The 16,154-nt window shown below is 51.8% G+C and overlaps 3 protein-coding genes across 3 annotated transcripts; 1 reads left to right on the plus strand and 2 right to left on the minus strand.

The window, feature by feature from the left end:
- Nucleotides 1-163: 163 nt before the first annotated feature.
- Nucleotides 164-8,139, minus strand: LOC6602876 (protein ELYS homolog). The gene is made up of 8 exons (XM_026993849.1): nt 7,995-8,139; nt 7,242-7,886; nt 6,857-7,164; nt 6,426-6,789; nt 6,149-6,339; nt 5,229-6,050; nt 536-4,391; nt 164-463 (listed from the first exon to the last, which is right to left on the minus strand). The coding sequence occupies exons 1-8, from the start codon at nt 8,086-8,088 to the stop codon at nt 381-383; spliced, it is 6,363 nt and encodes a 2,120-aa protein (XP_026849650.1). The 5' UTR covers nt 8,089-8,139; the 3' UTR covers nt 164-380.
- Nucleotides 8,140-8,560: 421 nt separating this feature from the next.
- On the plus strand, nt 8,561-13,721 carry LOC6602875 (exportin-5). Its single transcript, XM_026993862.1, has 3 exons — nt 8,561-8,613; nt 8,670-8,940; nt 9,108-13,721. The coding sequence occupies exon 3, from the start codon at nt 9,140-9,142 to the stop codon at nt 12,836-12,838; it is 3,699 nt and encodes a 1,232-aa protein (XP_026849663.1). The 5' UTR covers nt 8,561-8,613; nt 8,670-8,940; nt 9,108-9,139; the 3' UTR covers nt 12,839-13,721.
- A 617-nt stretch (nt 13,722-14,338) lies between these two features.
- Nucleotides 14,339-15,813, minus strand: LOC6602874 (actin-related protein 10). Its single transcript, XM_002027873.2, has 3 exons — nt 15,671-15,813; nt 15,431-15,583; nt 14,339-15,366 (listed from the first exon to the last, which is right to left on the minus strand). The coding sequence occupies exons 1-3, from the start codon at nt 15,739-15,741 to the stop codon at nt 14,454-14,456; spliced, it is 1,137 nt and encodes a 378-aa protein (XP_002027909.1). The 5' UTR covers nt 15,742-15,813; the 3' UTR covers nt 14,339-14,453.
- Between the last annotated feature and the right edge of the window lie 341 nt (nt 15,814-16,154).

Genomic DNA, 16,154 nt, shown 5'->3' on the forward strand with positions numbered 1-16,154 from the left:
AAGTTTAGTTTATCGGATACAAATATTGTATCACTGAATCAATCACTGAAAGTGTTGCCTCAGCATTCTCTCTCGCTCTGCAAACAATGGAAACAATACAAAACTATCAATATTGATATTGATAATGATTTTATACCCTATTAAGAATATCGATAGATAGATATGTACGTGTCCGCCATGTGGGGGAATTCTAACTGTTTATTGAACACTCGAGAAGCACGTCTGCCCATTTGGCAATTTGTGTCAATACAACTAAAAAAACAAAATTAAAGTAAAGCCCATGTGGCGGCGTAACCATTCAATAATACAAGAGTCTCTAGTGTCTGCTACGTTGCTTGTGGTGTGTGTCACCTTCCTCCTCCTTCAGCGGTGCGTTACCTTCACTTTTCGGATTCGCCATTGCCGTCGACCACAGGCTTTGATCTTAGGCGTTTCTTTAGGGGCACATTGGCCTCGCTGTTCACTAGACAAGAGAAAAATAAAGAAAATCAGGAATTAATGATCGGCCCGAAAGCAATGTGCCCTGAAATGTTACCCTGCTGCGGAGTTGGTGTGGCTGTTCGCGGGGCTGGCGACGATGCAGAATCCGACGAGGTTCGAATGCGACGAGGACGAAGCTCACGTCCAGTTGTCTGCGGGATGGGGGTGGTCGCAGGCGACTCCTGATCGCTCATCGCCAAGCTGGAGCGTCTGCTGGTGTTTCGAAGCCGCAGACGAGGCAATGATATAAGCGTGGAATCTTCGGGCAATTTCTCCTCGGCTCCGCTTGTCCGGAGCTGCTTTCCGAGCTTTCCGGACTTCACGGGTGGCTCACTGGCACCACGGCCACGCCGGGGTTCGGCTGTTTTTTTCGACTCCCCGGTCGCCTCCCTAATTGTGGAGGTGGATCGCTTGGTGCGCGCGGATGTGCGCAGAATCGGAGAACCAGAGACCAGGGATTTCTGCTCGTCGATCACCTCCAGCGGAATCTTGGGCTGTCCCAAGTTGCGGCGCTTTGGCATCGACAAAGGTGGTGTGGACACGGCTCGTTCGAAGCCGCCCGCAGAGCTCTTGGGCGGACCATCGTCACTGCGCAGGCGCACTCTTCTCCCAGGGTTGGCCCGCGGGCGGAGGACATTTGAGGTAACTGGAGCCCGTTCGTCCTCATTGTCGGAGAAGGCCAACGTCAGACTTAGTTTGGAGTCGTCATGGTCTTCATGGGACGTCGTCTGTGGCTCATCTTCGGCTTGCAGCTGCTGCTCGTCATTTGATTCAGATTCCTTCTTCTCTTCGGGAACGTTCTGCTGGTCTTCATCGTTCTCATCCTCCTTCTTCTCTTCGGGAACGTTCTGCTGGGCTTCATCGTTCTCATCCTCCGACTCGACCTCACCGTCTACCTCCTCAATTTCGTGCAGCGTGGCGAGATGCATCTTCTTTTCTGGTGGTTCTGCTTCATCACTAGATGAGCATGAAGAACTACAACTAGAACTAGAACTGGATTGCGTCTGGGATGATCCAGATTGCGATGAGGTTGACGATTTCGAGTCCGTCTCTGATTTTGAGCTTGATCCCTCTTCTGATCCTGATCCTGATCCTGACCCTGATCCTGAACCCGAGTCCGAGGCCGCTATGGAACTTGACTTCGATGGAGACTTATCCTCATTTTCAGCCTCATCTTCACTGCTGTCCAAAATGACGATTGATGTGTCCGTAGCCGTAGCCCCAACTGAGAGGGAGGGACCGTCGCCAGGGCCGTTCTCCTTCTGGGTCTCATCTTTGAAGGCGAACAGCTCGGCACTGCTGGAGGGCGCCGATTGAGATGGGCGGGCCACATAGCCACCGACCCGGGTGCCGTCCAGGGCGATCACACAGTCGTCCTCATCATCCTCCTCCTCCTCCTCCAGGGAGCCCTTGGTAGTATCCAGATCATCCACGGTCTCGAGGCTATTGGCCCGGTACAGGGCACGCGGTGAGCCATCCCCGCCAGTGCCGCGCGTTGCCCGTGGACTCGAGTTCTGGGAAACATTTGTGTCGCTGGGCAGAAAGGAGGTGGGCGTGTGCGTGACCGAACGCGATGTGGTTATGGAGCCCGTCGACTCAATGACAATCGAGTACATGCCATCGCCACCCTGGATGGTCTCCGGCAGGGTGCGGGGCGAGGACAGGTTCGACATTTCGCTGCTGAGGCTCAGGGAGGGCGAGGAGCTGCGCTCCTGCGGCGGATCATCGGAGCTGCCCATGTACGTTCGATTGTAGCTGCTGGGCCTCTCCTGCAGCTGTCCTTCCTCCTGGGCCTCCTGCAGATACTCCTCCATCAGTTCCTCTTCCTTCTCCAGTTGCTCCGCCTCGACCTCCGTCAGAATCATTTCATCCTCGATCTCCGGCGAGAAAAGCGACCCCTCCTGCCGCTGCTCAGGTGTCGTCACATCATATGTGGACATGCCCAGAGTGGTGTCCAGCATTTGGACCTCTTTCTGCTCCTGCTCTTGCTCCTGCTCCTGCTCCTCTTCCTGTTCCTGCTCCTGCAAGTTAACTGATGGCGCATACCAGTCGGACCTGCCCCCCGATGCTGTTGTGTCTGGCTCCGTTTCGGGATCATCCATCTCCACACATATGGTGGTACGCTCCGAGATCTTAACAGAGGTGGTGGCGGTGGCGGTTGCGGTGGCCGTACCTGAGGAAAATATCGACTGTGTTCCCATCTTTGAGGAGCAGACGGTGGGGGCAAACTCGTGGGATGCCGTTTCGGCCGTGAGGATGGAGGCAAAGCTCCCGAATCCGCTGCTGCTCTCGCTCTTTCCAGCCTGGATGAGCGAGCTGCGGGGCTGAGGCCCAGCAGGCGGAGCCATGGGGCGGGGAGACTTCTCGAGATGTTGCTCTGGAGCTGACATCGGTCTGACCATCGAAGTATATGGTGAATTCAGGGGCGACATAAACTCATCCTCATCATCATCATCATCCGACTGGCTGTTGTCCGAGGCGAAGGGTAGGAAACCAGCTGGCGGCTCGATTTCGACAATGATCTCGTCAGTCTCCTCCTCTTCCTCCTCCTCCTCTTCCTCCTCCTGCTCCTCCTCTTGCTCCTCCTCTTGCTCCTCCTCTTGCTCCTCCTCTTGCTCCTCCTCTTGCTCCTCCTCATCTACCTTCTGAGGACTCAACGTACAGTCCACCTCCATGGCGTCGCTATCGTTAAAGCCATGGCATTGCAATGGCATTGGCGGCATGAAACGAAACCGCTTTGGCTTAGCCGTGGCCACCGGTGGAGTACCGGCCCCTGCGTCGAGGACCGATCGCCGCTTTAGTATGGTCACTGGCGGTGAAGTGGTCTTTTGCTGGAGCGGCGGCTGCTTCTTTGCCTGCAGGAACTTCGGCAGTTGGAGCAGCTCACTGGGCTTGGGTTGCTGATCATCATCGGTCTGGTCTTGATCCGATTTCGGATAGAACTTATTCCCAACAAAGTCGCAGACACCCTCCACGAACTGTTCGCTCAGCATACGGCGCCGCTTGGGTGGCCGCAGGTCCAACTGGGAGCCGCCGCCGCCGCCGCCGGCCTGCTCAGGTTCCTCCTGCTCGCGTACACGCTTCTTCACCGCCTGGTGGGGCACGGGACGCAAAGTGCGACGGCGACGGGGCAGCTGGCTCAGGCCGTACATCGAGCTCCGCAGGAAGGGCACCTGGTGGCAGGGGATCGCCTTGCCCTTCGGCGATGAGTCCATGTTGTAGAGCGTGGCCCAGTGGGCGCCGAGGGCAGAGCTCTGAAAGACGCTGCCCTTCAGTCCCCTGAAGTTGTCTCTGGCCAGCTGACTGCTGAAGGGCTCCGGATGGACGTTCTCGGCCGGCGCCACGTCCAGATTCTCGCGGATGCGGAAGTAGTCGCCGGCAAGGGTCTGGGAAACGGGGTTCATCGTTGAGCGGTAGGCACAGATAATCGCTTGGCTGGAATCGTCGGCGATCTGCCGCTCGGCGGCCACCTCGTCCATAAGGGAGACCGCCTCAATGTACTTGGACTTATGCAGAAGCAGAATCAGCTGAACACTATCCGTCAGCGGGGTCTTGCACTCCCTGAGCAGCCGTAGGGCGAGCTCCTCCTCCGATTCGCGCAGGCACAGCTGGGCCAGAGCCTTGAACTGCCGGTCCTCGATGCATTGCCGGAAGAAGTACTCCAGTAGCGGCCGGCCCGTTACGTCGTCGTCATTGCGCCGGGCATAATCGAAGGCCTCGGGCATGTTCTTGCTGGCCAACAGGACCTTCAGGTGCGTCAGCGTGGAAAGCGGCCCCGGTGGCCGTCCCACCACGCTCATGGCCGCCGTGATGGCGCCCTTGGCCAGGAGAGTTTCCACCAGCAGCTCCACATGCCAGTTCTGATAGGTATTGTCCGAACACTTCGAACTCGACAGCAGTCTTATGCATTCCTGGATGGAATCAGATGGGAGATTCAAATTAAAATTTAAAAGAAATGCAACAAAACTAAATAAAGCAGTGACCAGCAGGGATCGTTGGGATTCTATTTTTTTAAATATAAATATTTAATTCGGACTTTGAATATTATTCATACAAAATCCCACTAGTAACGCTTGTTTTTAAATTTTCTTAACACAAATTTAATTTAATACTTTTTGCATCCAAAACTCATTAAATTGTAGATTGTCGCTAAAACTGATTTAAAAATAATGAATAAACAAAAAAAAAATGTATTCAAATTAAAAAAAAAATGTTTGTAAATAAATTTTGTTTTATAAAAATTCTAAATACAAATTATTTAAAATTTTTAAATATAAAAATTCAAAATGTGAAACTAATTTTTATTTTTAATTTTAATCAATTTTTTTTTAATTTGTACCTTAAAAAATTTAATTTAATGTACCATTTTTAAAATTGATTTTAGATGTTTATTTTAAAAATTAAAAAAAACCGAAGTTTCTTTTTAATTTTTATAATAAATAATTTAAAATAAGAGGTATACAATTTATTTCCAAAAAAGTGTGCATTTTTAATTTTAAAAAAATTCAATTTAGTTTACCATTTTTCACAAATTTATTTTCGAAGTGTATTTCAAAAATTAAAAAAAAACGATTAATTTCCAACAAAATTTGCAATAAAAATGTATCCTGTTCTAGGATAGCACTTGAATAAATAATGTAGCTCCCTTTTCATTGGCTTTGATCTTTTGTAAACTCATTTGCGATCTTTGGGTGACTGATTAGCTGACTTAAATGTTTGAATTGTTTGAAGAGAGAATCGAAACTTACCGAATGATCATCGTGATCCAGGGCCCAGAAGGACTTCACGCGCAACACGAGATTCTTTTTGAGACCGAATGAGGTGCTAAACCTGCTGCTGAGTTTCACTTTCGGCATATGGACATCCAGGTCGAGCAGCAAGTACAAAATGATCTCTTGCTTTTGATCCATATCGGTGTTCGGCGACAGCATCAAATTCATGATGGACTGCGTGTCTGGAGGGTACACCAGGGAAACGGGTACACCGCCGCTCTCTTGGGAAATACGCCGCAACAGGCGATCGATGTAGAGACTACCACGCCTCGACGAGCCTCTTTCTGCGTAGTCGCGTCGCATCTGCACTAGGGCCGAATGCTGCTGCCCGCCATCCTCCTTCTGTTGAAGCTGCTGGCCTTCTGGCAGCAGGCCCCACCTAATGAAGTACAGTAGCACTTTCTGGTAGGCATGGACTGTGCGGAGCATCTGTCCATTGGTCTCGATTTCGCTGAGGAGCGAATGAGCCAGGCTGCGCTTGCCCAAACTCACGATGTACGACTGCAGGCTGTCCAGATTGCCCAACTGGCCGTTTAGCAACCTGAACTCCTTGCGCTCGCGCTCGTCCAGGGGATAGCCGCCGTAGTCAAAGATGCCCTGGCACAGCTCCGAGCAGCGCACTTTAATCTGTGCGGCGCGCTTCATTATCCAGTTGGTGAGGGTCGACAGGGAGAGTGTTGTGGGATCCCGCAGGTTGCGCAGGTAGCTGCCATCGATCCAGCTCTTTGCACAATTCTTTAGCAGTCCCATTAATCCGTGTTCGAGGGCCACCGAGAGGATCTCCTCATAGATGGCCATCTAAAGAGGGAGAGAGAGAGAGAGAGACAGAGCAGAGGGATGCAAAAGGTGCAAGATAGATACTCGTAGAGTCGTATAGTCGTAGAATGGACTCTCACCTTGGAGAATGTGGCATCGGGTTGGAGCTCACTGAACTGAGGCATGAGGCGCAGGCCAACAATGTTCTTGTGTGTGTCCTCAGCCATCAAGAAGAGCGGGGCCTTCTCCGCCTGGAGGCTTCGCAAAAAGCGCCGCTGCAGCCCCTCATGGACATAGTACTGGCAGCCCCCGGCTGTTAGCAGGGAGAAATCTAAAAGAAAACATTGCATTAAGCATTTCGCCATCGCCATCGCCATCGACATCGGCATCGCCTTTGCCTTCGTACGAGTATCTTACCAAAGCTCAATGAAATGGGATAGAAATGCTCATCGTAGCGCTGCAGCGAAATGAAATGCTGAATAGTTGCGGCGTCCAGGTGAAAGCCCAGGCCTGGGGCCTGGCCAGGCAGTGAATAGCCAGCCAGAAAGTTGAACTTCTGGCTCGGGTTCAGGCAGCTGGGCATCTCGTCCTTGTACCACTGATTCATGTCGAAGAGTAGAAGCTTGTTCCCGCCCTCATTGTGCGAGTACCAGCTGAATAAGGCCAGGAGGGTGCCATTGTCGCCGTAAGAGCTGAATGAGGAGGCCGTTGAGCATCCAAGGATGGAGCAGGGGCCGCTATCGAGCAGCAGATTAGCGCATGTTGCGGTGCTCCTAAAGTTCTGTGGAATAGAATGGGACGAGTTCAAAGAGGGGCACGGCCTGAGAGGCGGAAATATTTGGGCTTACCTTAAAGAGGATCTCCTCGCTTTCGTCATCCGCATAGGAGTGGCTGTAGTGGATGGAATGGAGGACGGTGGTAATATCGGTGGCCCCACCGTACATGCCGAATACGAAGAGGCAGGGCTTGGGATCATCTCGTGGCACTACGCAGCAGAGTCGCTCTACACTGGCCACCTCGAACCCGGGAGGATGAAGTACGGCGGTGATATGGAAACTATCCAGATCGTAGATCACAATGCGGCCATCCTTGAGGCCAGCGGCAAAGCCAGTGATGAAGTTAACAGATATAAGGCAGCGCACCTCGCTCTTGCCCACTATGCCACATGAGCATCAAAGAAGTGACATTAGAAACACAAACACAAAGAACACATTCAACACACAAAGAACTCACCATCCACCTCCACTGCCAAGTGGCCATTGCAGTCGAGGCTGCATTCCTGTTCTTTCAGCCAAGTATTGATGGCGTTCGTGGAGCACTCGGAGGATTGCCTTCGGACCACCTGCCCACAAGTGATCTCACTCTGCGGCAGTCTAATGTTTTGACTGCGATTTTCCATCAGAATGTTGCATTTTATGTCGCACAGCAGAACGGCCCCCTCATTAGTGCCCACCGCCAGGCAGCCATCAAAGTTGCGAAGACGCGTGCGCTGGCACATCTGGGTGTCCAGAAACGTGAGGGTGCTGCAGTAGAGGCCGTCCAGATCGATGCAGCGAAGCACCTGATTGTAGGCTGTCGAGAAGATGGCAATCTGTGTGATGGCGTTGGCACAGTTCTCGGGCCGGCTTTCCTTATCGTTCCACGTCTCCAGGCAGACGGCGAGCCATTTCGTTCCGTCTTTTTGGCCAGGGAAGAGCTCCTCCACACAACTGATGCTGCAGCGCTGGCTACTTTCGGCCTCTTCTCTCCAGAATATGTGACGCATAATGCACTTGCCCGCCCTCAGCGAACAGATCAACAGAGTGGCATCGTTTGAGTATCTGTTTGTGATCCATCCCCACTTGCCGCCATTGATGATGCCGCCACCAAAGTTATCCGCTGCAGGGAGGCAGGATTAGGAAAACACCGGCAAACGAATGGCGAGCATGAAAGTGAAAATCACAGACTGTGGCTCGTGGACCGCGTCACCCGTCGCGCTATACTTACGATGGTCGTCACTCTGATGGCCGTAGCCAGGAATTGCGCGCTCTGGAAATCCCGAGCTGCGTCTTTCATCTGCATCAATTTCGTACCAATTCATGTTTCACTATATCATTAGCTGGCAAATTCCGCAACATCAATGGCGATATGCGATTTTGTGTAGTGCCGGTGTTGTTTTTTTCACGTTTGACAGTTAGCAGTGTTGGATAAAACTCCGATTAAATTGTCAAATTCCGATTAAATTTGCAAATTCCATATGTTGTGGATTTTGCAGTGCTTGCGACATATTAAAAGTATAGTATATATATATTTATAAAAATAAATATATCGAAAAAACATCTGAAGACCATAGTCAATTTTAGAGGAATTAAATGCGCGAAAATAATTTTTAGGCGGGTTTCGATAACACCCTAACGATTGTAGGATTGCGAAAATATCGAGCTATTGATGGGAGCCACGGCGCAGCAAGTGGTGGGAGCTTTTCGATTGTCAACCCTGCCGACCCTGTGCGATTTGCTTGCACATTGTTCTAACACGAAATCGAACCTAGCCGGAAAAAGGCATTTCAGTTTTGAGTAGGCTATCTATATATAATTCAAATGTGAAATACTTGCCATTCAACGAGGTATTTACTGGAGCAAACGGGCGATCCCAATTTCATATCCCTTCCAAAATCATCAGTACGTACCCAAGTGAAGCGAAGAGAAGACAACGGGCCACAACTACAGGCCGACGGCGAGAGGCCACAACAACAAACACACATTGCAAAGCACACAGCTCTGCTCTTCTAATCGCAAAACGTTGTCTGGCGCTGCCTGGCCCTAACCGCACCGCATTGGGGGAAAAAAACGAAAGAACGAACCGACGAAGAGACAACAACAAAGAGGCAGCCAAAACAGCAGCAGAAGGAACGGGGCGCCAAATACCGAGCAGAGGGCAGGGGCAAGCAGAGGTAAGTCACATTTGCCAATTGAAATTAAAGTCAAATTAAAGCTGGGCTAAAGAAATCACATGCTCTGCTCTATGGAGACTGCAACTGAATGAATATACATATACCCTTTCCCTTTCTTTCGTTTTCGTTTTCGCATTCGCTTTCGCTTCCACTTCCACTTTACACAGAGAGGCAGCCACAGCTACAGCTACAGCTAGCGATGGCACACCAGGCAGGCACAGAGGCCTTGGCTGCCGAACTGGCCAAGGCTGTGGAGGTGATAATGCATCCCATGACGCAGCAGAACTCTCGACTGGAGGCATACATGGCCTGCGAGCGATTCAAGGAGGAGTCGCCGCTGTGTGCACAGGTCGGCCTCTTTCTGGCCGGCTCGCCCCAGTTCAATCAGCAGGTGCGCCACTTCGGCCTGCAGCTGATCGAGTACACAATCAAATACAAATGGAATTGCATCACCCACGAAGAGAAGGTCTACATCAAAGACAATGCCATCAAGATGCTGAACATCGGTGTGGGCCCCGCGGAAGATCGCTCTCTGATGCCCCTGAAGAATGCCCTGTCCAAGATCATTGTCGAGATGATAAAACGCGAATGGCCGCAGCAGTGGTCGGACCTGCTGCCCGAGCTTAGCCAGGCCTGCACCAATGGCGAGGCCCAGACGGAGCTGGTCCTGATGGTCTTTCTGCGTCTGGTCGAGGACGTGGCCCTGCTGCAGACCATCGAGTCGAATCAGCGCCGCAAGGACATGTACCAGGCCCTCAACAACAACATGAACGACATCTTCGAGTTCTTTCTGCGGCTCGTCGAGCAGCATGTGACGGCCTTTCGCGAAACCACGCGTCTGGGCAACTTTCACAAGGCCAACGCCCACAGCCGTGTGGTGGAAATGGTACTCCTCACTCTCAGCGGGTTTGTGGAGTGGGTCAGCATCCAGCACGTGATGTCCAACAATGGCAAACTGATGCATTTCCTTTGCATTCTACTGAACGACAAAGCATTCCAGAGCAATGCGGCCGAATGCCTCGCCCAGATCACCAATCGCAAGGGCCAGGCCAAGGAGCGGAAGCCCCTCATGCAGCTGTACAACGAGGAGCCGCTGCGCTACATCTTCTCATCCAGCCAGATACCGGCCGACACTAGTTCCTCGCTGGCCATCGAGCAGCAGCACTTGTTCCTCAAGAAGCTGCTGGCGGTGCTCAATGGCATGAACCAGCAGCTGGTGGCGCTGTGGGGCAAGGACGAGTCGACACAGCGTCCAGTGCATTTGGAGATAATGCTCGAGTGCCTGCTGCTGCTAGTGCAGCATCCATCGCTGAGCGTCGCCCATGGAGCCGCACAGATCTGGCAGCTGTTGCTCAAGCATGAGCTCTGCTCGAAGGACTTTGCCATGATCAACTACATTCCCAAACTGATCCACACTATTGCCCCGAGGATTGTGAAGCTGCCGTATCCGCCGGCCAGCTCGCCCACGAGCCTCACCACAGAGTCGTACATCCGCATGGACTACGACAGCGAGGAGGAGTTCACGCTGTACTTTTTTCGCTGCCGCACCGACTTCCTGGAGATCTTTCGCCTGGCCACCCTCGTCCAGCCCCTGATCACGTACGGCTTCTGCGAGCAGTGGCTGCAGTCGCGGCTCCGCAATGCCGTCGCCGAGAGCGCCGGGATGTCGTGCAGCGTACTGGATCCTGTCTACCTCGAATGGGATGCCCTCGTGAGTGTACTGGACGGTGTGCTCAGCCGCATACTGCTCGTCTCGGAGCGTCCGTCGGTGCCGGCCGGCCTGCGCCTGCTGGAGGATTGCCTGAAGCTGGAGACCACCAATCCGCTGATCTACTCGATCTTGTTGTCCTGCATATCGGCCCTGTTCGTCTTTCTCAGCATGTCCTCGTGCCAGATAACCTCCAACAACTGTGTGGCCATGAACGGAGTCACCCTGTTGCCCCGCGTCCTGGACAAGATCTTTCGCGCCCTCGTCCTGAAGCCGCCCAACGAGCTGGAAAAGGTGCAGGTCAAGTCGGCCAAGAATCTGCGCCGCCATGCCGCCTCGCTGCTGGTCAAGCTGGCCCACAAATACCCGCTGCTGCTGCTGCCCGTCTTCGATCAGATCAACAATCACGTGCAGCTCCTGCTGAAGGAGCCCAACCGGCATCAGCTGTGCCGCGTGATGCGCACCACCCTGCAGGAGGCCCTGATCCTCATCTCCAATCACTTTTGCGACTACGAACGCCAGACGGCGTTCATTGAGCACATCGTGCTGGAGAAGCGGTCCGAGTGGATCTCCTTTGAGGAGGCCTTCAAGTCGGCGCTGCACTTTATGCGCTTCGTGGGCCTGGACAAGCCCCCCGTCTTTGCCATTGACAGCGATCCCTCGATTCCGAACCGGACGCGAATCATAGACGCCCTGCATGTGGTTCTGGGCGTTGTCAAGCGGTGCACATGGCCCGACGATCCGGACCGGGCACAGCGCGGCGGCTTTGTGATCGCCTGCACCGAGGTGGGGAATCCCATTTGCCGCAATCCGGCCACCAAGCATGTGGTGCCGGTGCTCTCCCACGTTCTCACTTTGATGCGTGTCCTCAACGAGATGTTCACCCCCGAGGCGTTGGCCGCCCTCTCCGAAGGATACCGCAACATACACGGCATGCTCGAGCACGAAAAGAAGCTGCTGATGGGCATCTGTGCCCTGCCAGCCGATCCCCTGGACACCACCATCAAGCGGGAGCCGACCGCCTTCGAGAAGATGCAGACATTCATGATGCTGGTCACGGAGGGGTGCTACCATCTGATGGGCTCGGCGGGACCATCGCTGGGGCGCGATCTCTATCAATTGAATGGCATGGCAAATGCCATCATCACGAATGTCTTTAGCTGCATGGACATCATTCCGGACTACCGCATGCGCCCCATTATCCGGGTGTTCTTCAAGCCCTTCGTCTACTCCTGCCCGCCCATCTTCTACGACGACGTGCTGGTGCCCTTGTTCGCGCATCTGACGCCGCTGATGTGCGAACGCCTCACCAGACGCTGGCTATACATATCATCTCTGTACGAGAGCGGTCAGCTCACTGGCGAGGTCAATGATACCCAGGAGGTGCTCGAGGATCAGCTGAACCGCACCCTGACGCGTGAGTATCTCGATGTCTTGAAGATAGCGCTGGTGGGTGGCCAGATCGGGTCCGATCATGTGGCCTCTGGCGGCGGCGGCGGCACCGCCAATGTCGTGGCCATGGAGAACGAGGAGCACTCGATGGACAGTGCCCCCCAGTCGCGGGCCTCCCAGTCGGCCCTCCTCTCGGACATAATCAGCGATCTGGGCGGGAAGCTGCTGCGCAACGGCCTCATCGGCAACTACATCCTGATGACCCTGCTGAAGGCGATCGCCTGGAACGATGGCATGGTCAACATGAAGGCCGTCAATATAGCGGCCCCGGTGATGCGCTTTCTGGCCGCCGAACATCTGATGGACGAGAACAAGGCGGTGAGCGCCTTCACGGCCGTCCTCCAGGGCATGCAGGTGCATGGCCAGCACGAGGCCAACCAGTCCGGCCTGATCACATTGGGTGTGCAGTTCTACGAGCTGTTGCGCCCCAAATTTCCGATCCTCAGCGAGGTGCTACAACACATTCCCAGCGTGAATGCGGCCGACATTCAGAAGTTCGATGAGAAAACCGCCGTGGCCCCCGTCAAGGGGAACAAGGTCGATCGCGCCAAGAAGGATATATTCAAGAAGCTGACGGCCCAGCTGGTGGGACGCAGTGTTAACCAGCTCTTCCGCCATGAGGTGCAGATCGCCAATCTGCCGCCAATGCAGCCGCACAAGCTCAAGTCCACGGGCAACAACATCATGGACAGCAATCAAAACGCCAATCTGACCAAGCTCTTTGGTTCGGATAAGTGACAGGGGCCGAGGAGGAGGAGAAGGAAGCCCCGCGGCAGCGGAGGAGGAGCAGCAGCCGCCGCCGCCGTACCCTTTGCCGCCACCAAGCACATCAACATCGAGAACATCAACAGCAACACCAACAGCACCACCACAAACGCCTCAGCCGTGGCCACAGTTCCAGTTCCAGTCCCAGTTGCCGAATCGGGTACGGGTACGGGCACGGGCACGGCCACGGCGACCTCGGCTGCCAAACTAGCGACGACTGAACTTAAAGTAATAGTTAACTAGCTAAGAAGATGGAGCCGCTGTTGCTCTCCGTCTCCGGAGAGGAGGAAGCGCGCGTGAAACAGATGGCGGCGCATCCCAGCCACAGCCCCAGACCTCAGACCCTAGACCCCGCCTCGCCCCCAGTCCAGTCTTTAAAACAAAAGCAAATTTTAATTATATTTATTTATTATATTAATTATCTGTTAAATTAGTTTAGTTAGGTCCCAGCGCCCAGTCCCCCATCCCAGCCCAATCCATGCGCCACGCCCCAGCCATCGCTCCTATATATATTTTTGTTTGTAAATCATGCAGTGAAGAAGGGACTTGTCCACTGCCTTGTTATTTATTATTCGGAATTTGTTAAATTTGCCTGCACAAAGACAGAGAGGAGAGGAGAGGAGAGGAGAGGGAAGTCGGATAGGATGGATAATACCAATTGCCAATACTCGAAAAACGCTTACGTACAGCCATTAAGCCCGGCCCTTTAATCCGCCTGTGCCTCACACACACACACACAAACACTTTTTATATATATAGGCAAAAAATGATGAATGAATTTGTCCTCTTACCCCGGTTCACCCCCGCAACCCCAGCCCCACAGCCCCCACCCCCTTTGTATAATAGAGTTTACCTAAATTTCAATGTGCATAATATATGCCTATGTATATTGTAGTTTATATACATACATGCATATGCAATATATATATATATATGGATATGTATATATATATTGCACTACTTATGAAAGGAATACTTATGAAATTACGCTTAGGCTTAGTTGATAGGCAACGATTACGAATTATTATTATTATTATATAATATAATATATCAAATTGTATATGAAAAGAACCCATAAACACACACATCCCCCCACCCCACCCCTCTCCACACACAGATAGGGATTCCTAAAATCGAGTTGCATGCAGTATATATGTTTAATATTCCTGGGAATATTACATATATATATATATATATATTATTTATAACTAAATAAAATTGAAGCACGGAATAGCAGCCCCCATCTTCATTCCCATGCCCATGCCCAAAACAGAAACACACAAAATCGAAATAAGATACAAAAATTTGAAATAAATTTACAAATTCGAAGAGTTCCCACTCATAAGCTTCAATCGGGGGATATGTGGGGATGACGTGTAAAGGACGAAAGATCTCGTGGAGCTTCGAGAGGAATCCATCTCAACGCATATAGAAATGGTGGCTTGCTGCCCTTCAAGGACTTTAAAAAACATCTTTTAATGGTATATATTATAGAATATCTTCCATCTATTTAGTCTACGTAATACAGATAAAATCCAAATGAATATTTTAAATAATTTTCGCCAAGCGCCTCCCTTTGCCACCCTCTTTATGAGCCCGCATGCCGATTATCACAGAGATTGCTCCAGTCGGGGACATGCTCGTTCTTCAGGTACGTCTCCTTGGCCAGGGATCGTGTTTGGATGAGATCTGTGGCGCCACACAGGGCGCCTCCCAGCCAGGCGGTGAAGTTCTGCTTGCCAATGGAATAGAAAAACTTGAACTGCAGATTACCGTGAAAGCGCTCGGCGTAGTAGGGATCGTTTTTGAGGAGGTGCTGCAGCTCCTGCTGGAGGCGTGGCAGCATGCCCTGGACCATGGAGCCGCCGCCGATGAGGAATATGCTTTCGACCAAGGGCTTCCTAGCGTCCAGGGTGCAGTCGAGAATGGAGCGCAGTATGAGATGCGGCAGGCTGTCGCGCTCGTTGTTCGGCTCGAACATTATCTCGTAGACGGTCTCGCGAAGGGCGCCGGGCACCTGGACCATCGTATCATTATCACAGATGATGTAGTCAACGCTGGGCGGAGGCGTCGGCTGATTTTCGTCCCCGTTGGAACGACAATGGGCCCGCTCCATGGTGGTCACAAAGCACGTACGTACTTTGATGTCCTCAAGGACGCTCTCTGTGAGCAGAGATTCCTTGACGCCCGTCTCCAGCAGCTGCCGTTTTATTTCTGCATGAATGGCACTGCCTCCATAGCTTTGGTCCTTGAAGGCGGACATGATTTGAACTCCACTAAAGACTGGCATGATGCTAGTCTCGCTATACCCAATGTCCACGACCACGGCAGTGGCCACAGCCAGCGTCGACAGCGCTATAAGATGAGCCGGCACAAACAGAACCGATGAGACATCGAAATGGACAAAGAGTGCCCGCGCCAACGTCTCCCTGACCACCGTCTGGCCGAAGATGTTCTCCACCACCACGAACTTTCGCTCCTTGGGACTGACCAACAGGTGCCTAGAAACGGTGTAACAAATGGTTAGTTTAGTTCTGTTTTACGCATAATATCGATTTGTTCTACTTGAAGAATATCGTCTGCAAAAAGTCTACGATTTGGTCGTAGAGTTCCTCCTTCCGTTCATAGTCAAATAGCCGCTTCGTTTTCCCCGTCGTTGTCAGTACAACCTCCGTGGGCATGATTTTCCGTGGATACGACTCCCCAGCAAAGCCCAGCCTTCAAACATAGACAAGGAACAGACGCCAATGATGATATCATCTACAACAGAACAGAACAGTTTGTCCATCTCATTGCTTTACTCACTTTGTGTAGGCATTTCCAATGTCCAAGACGATTGGGGGCTTATCCTGCATAACACTCTCGTAGATGGGCATCTTGAGGAGCTGGTTTCTGCCGATTTGAAGCTATTTTAATTGCGATTTGATTGAGGGTACGTGCCAAATGGCATATGTAAGGTGCAAGCAGGCGGTGCTGTAAGGCGCAACAGTCTACGGTGGCGACTATACAGTCCTGAATTGCAAGTACAAATATACAATTTGAGTGATTATTACTTTATTTTAATTAAATTAATCCTAGTATTTGATGAAAGGCAGTAATTAACATTATTTCATTCAACCGCACTGCAAAATAATTATCTTATTTTAAACGCGCAATCTGGTGCTGTTAAGCGCACAATTTATTTATTGCGCGCACAAAGTTCTCTTTATATGTAACATCCCATGTATCGATAACAGAATCTGCATCAGCTGTCGCAGCAAATCGCAGATTTACCACCACTAATCAATAT

This window comes from Drosophila persimilis, unplaced genomic scaffold, assembly GCF_003286085.1.
Source record: "Drosophila persimilis strain 14011-0111.01,24,50 unplaced genomic scaffold, DperRS2 tig00000910-arrow-arrow-pilon, whole genome shotgun sequence".
Classification (NCBI taxonomy): Eukaryota; Metazoa; Arthropoda; class Insecta; order Diptera; family Drosophilidae; genus Drosophila; species Drosophila persimilis.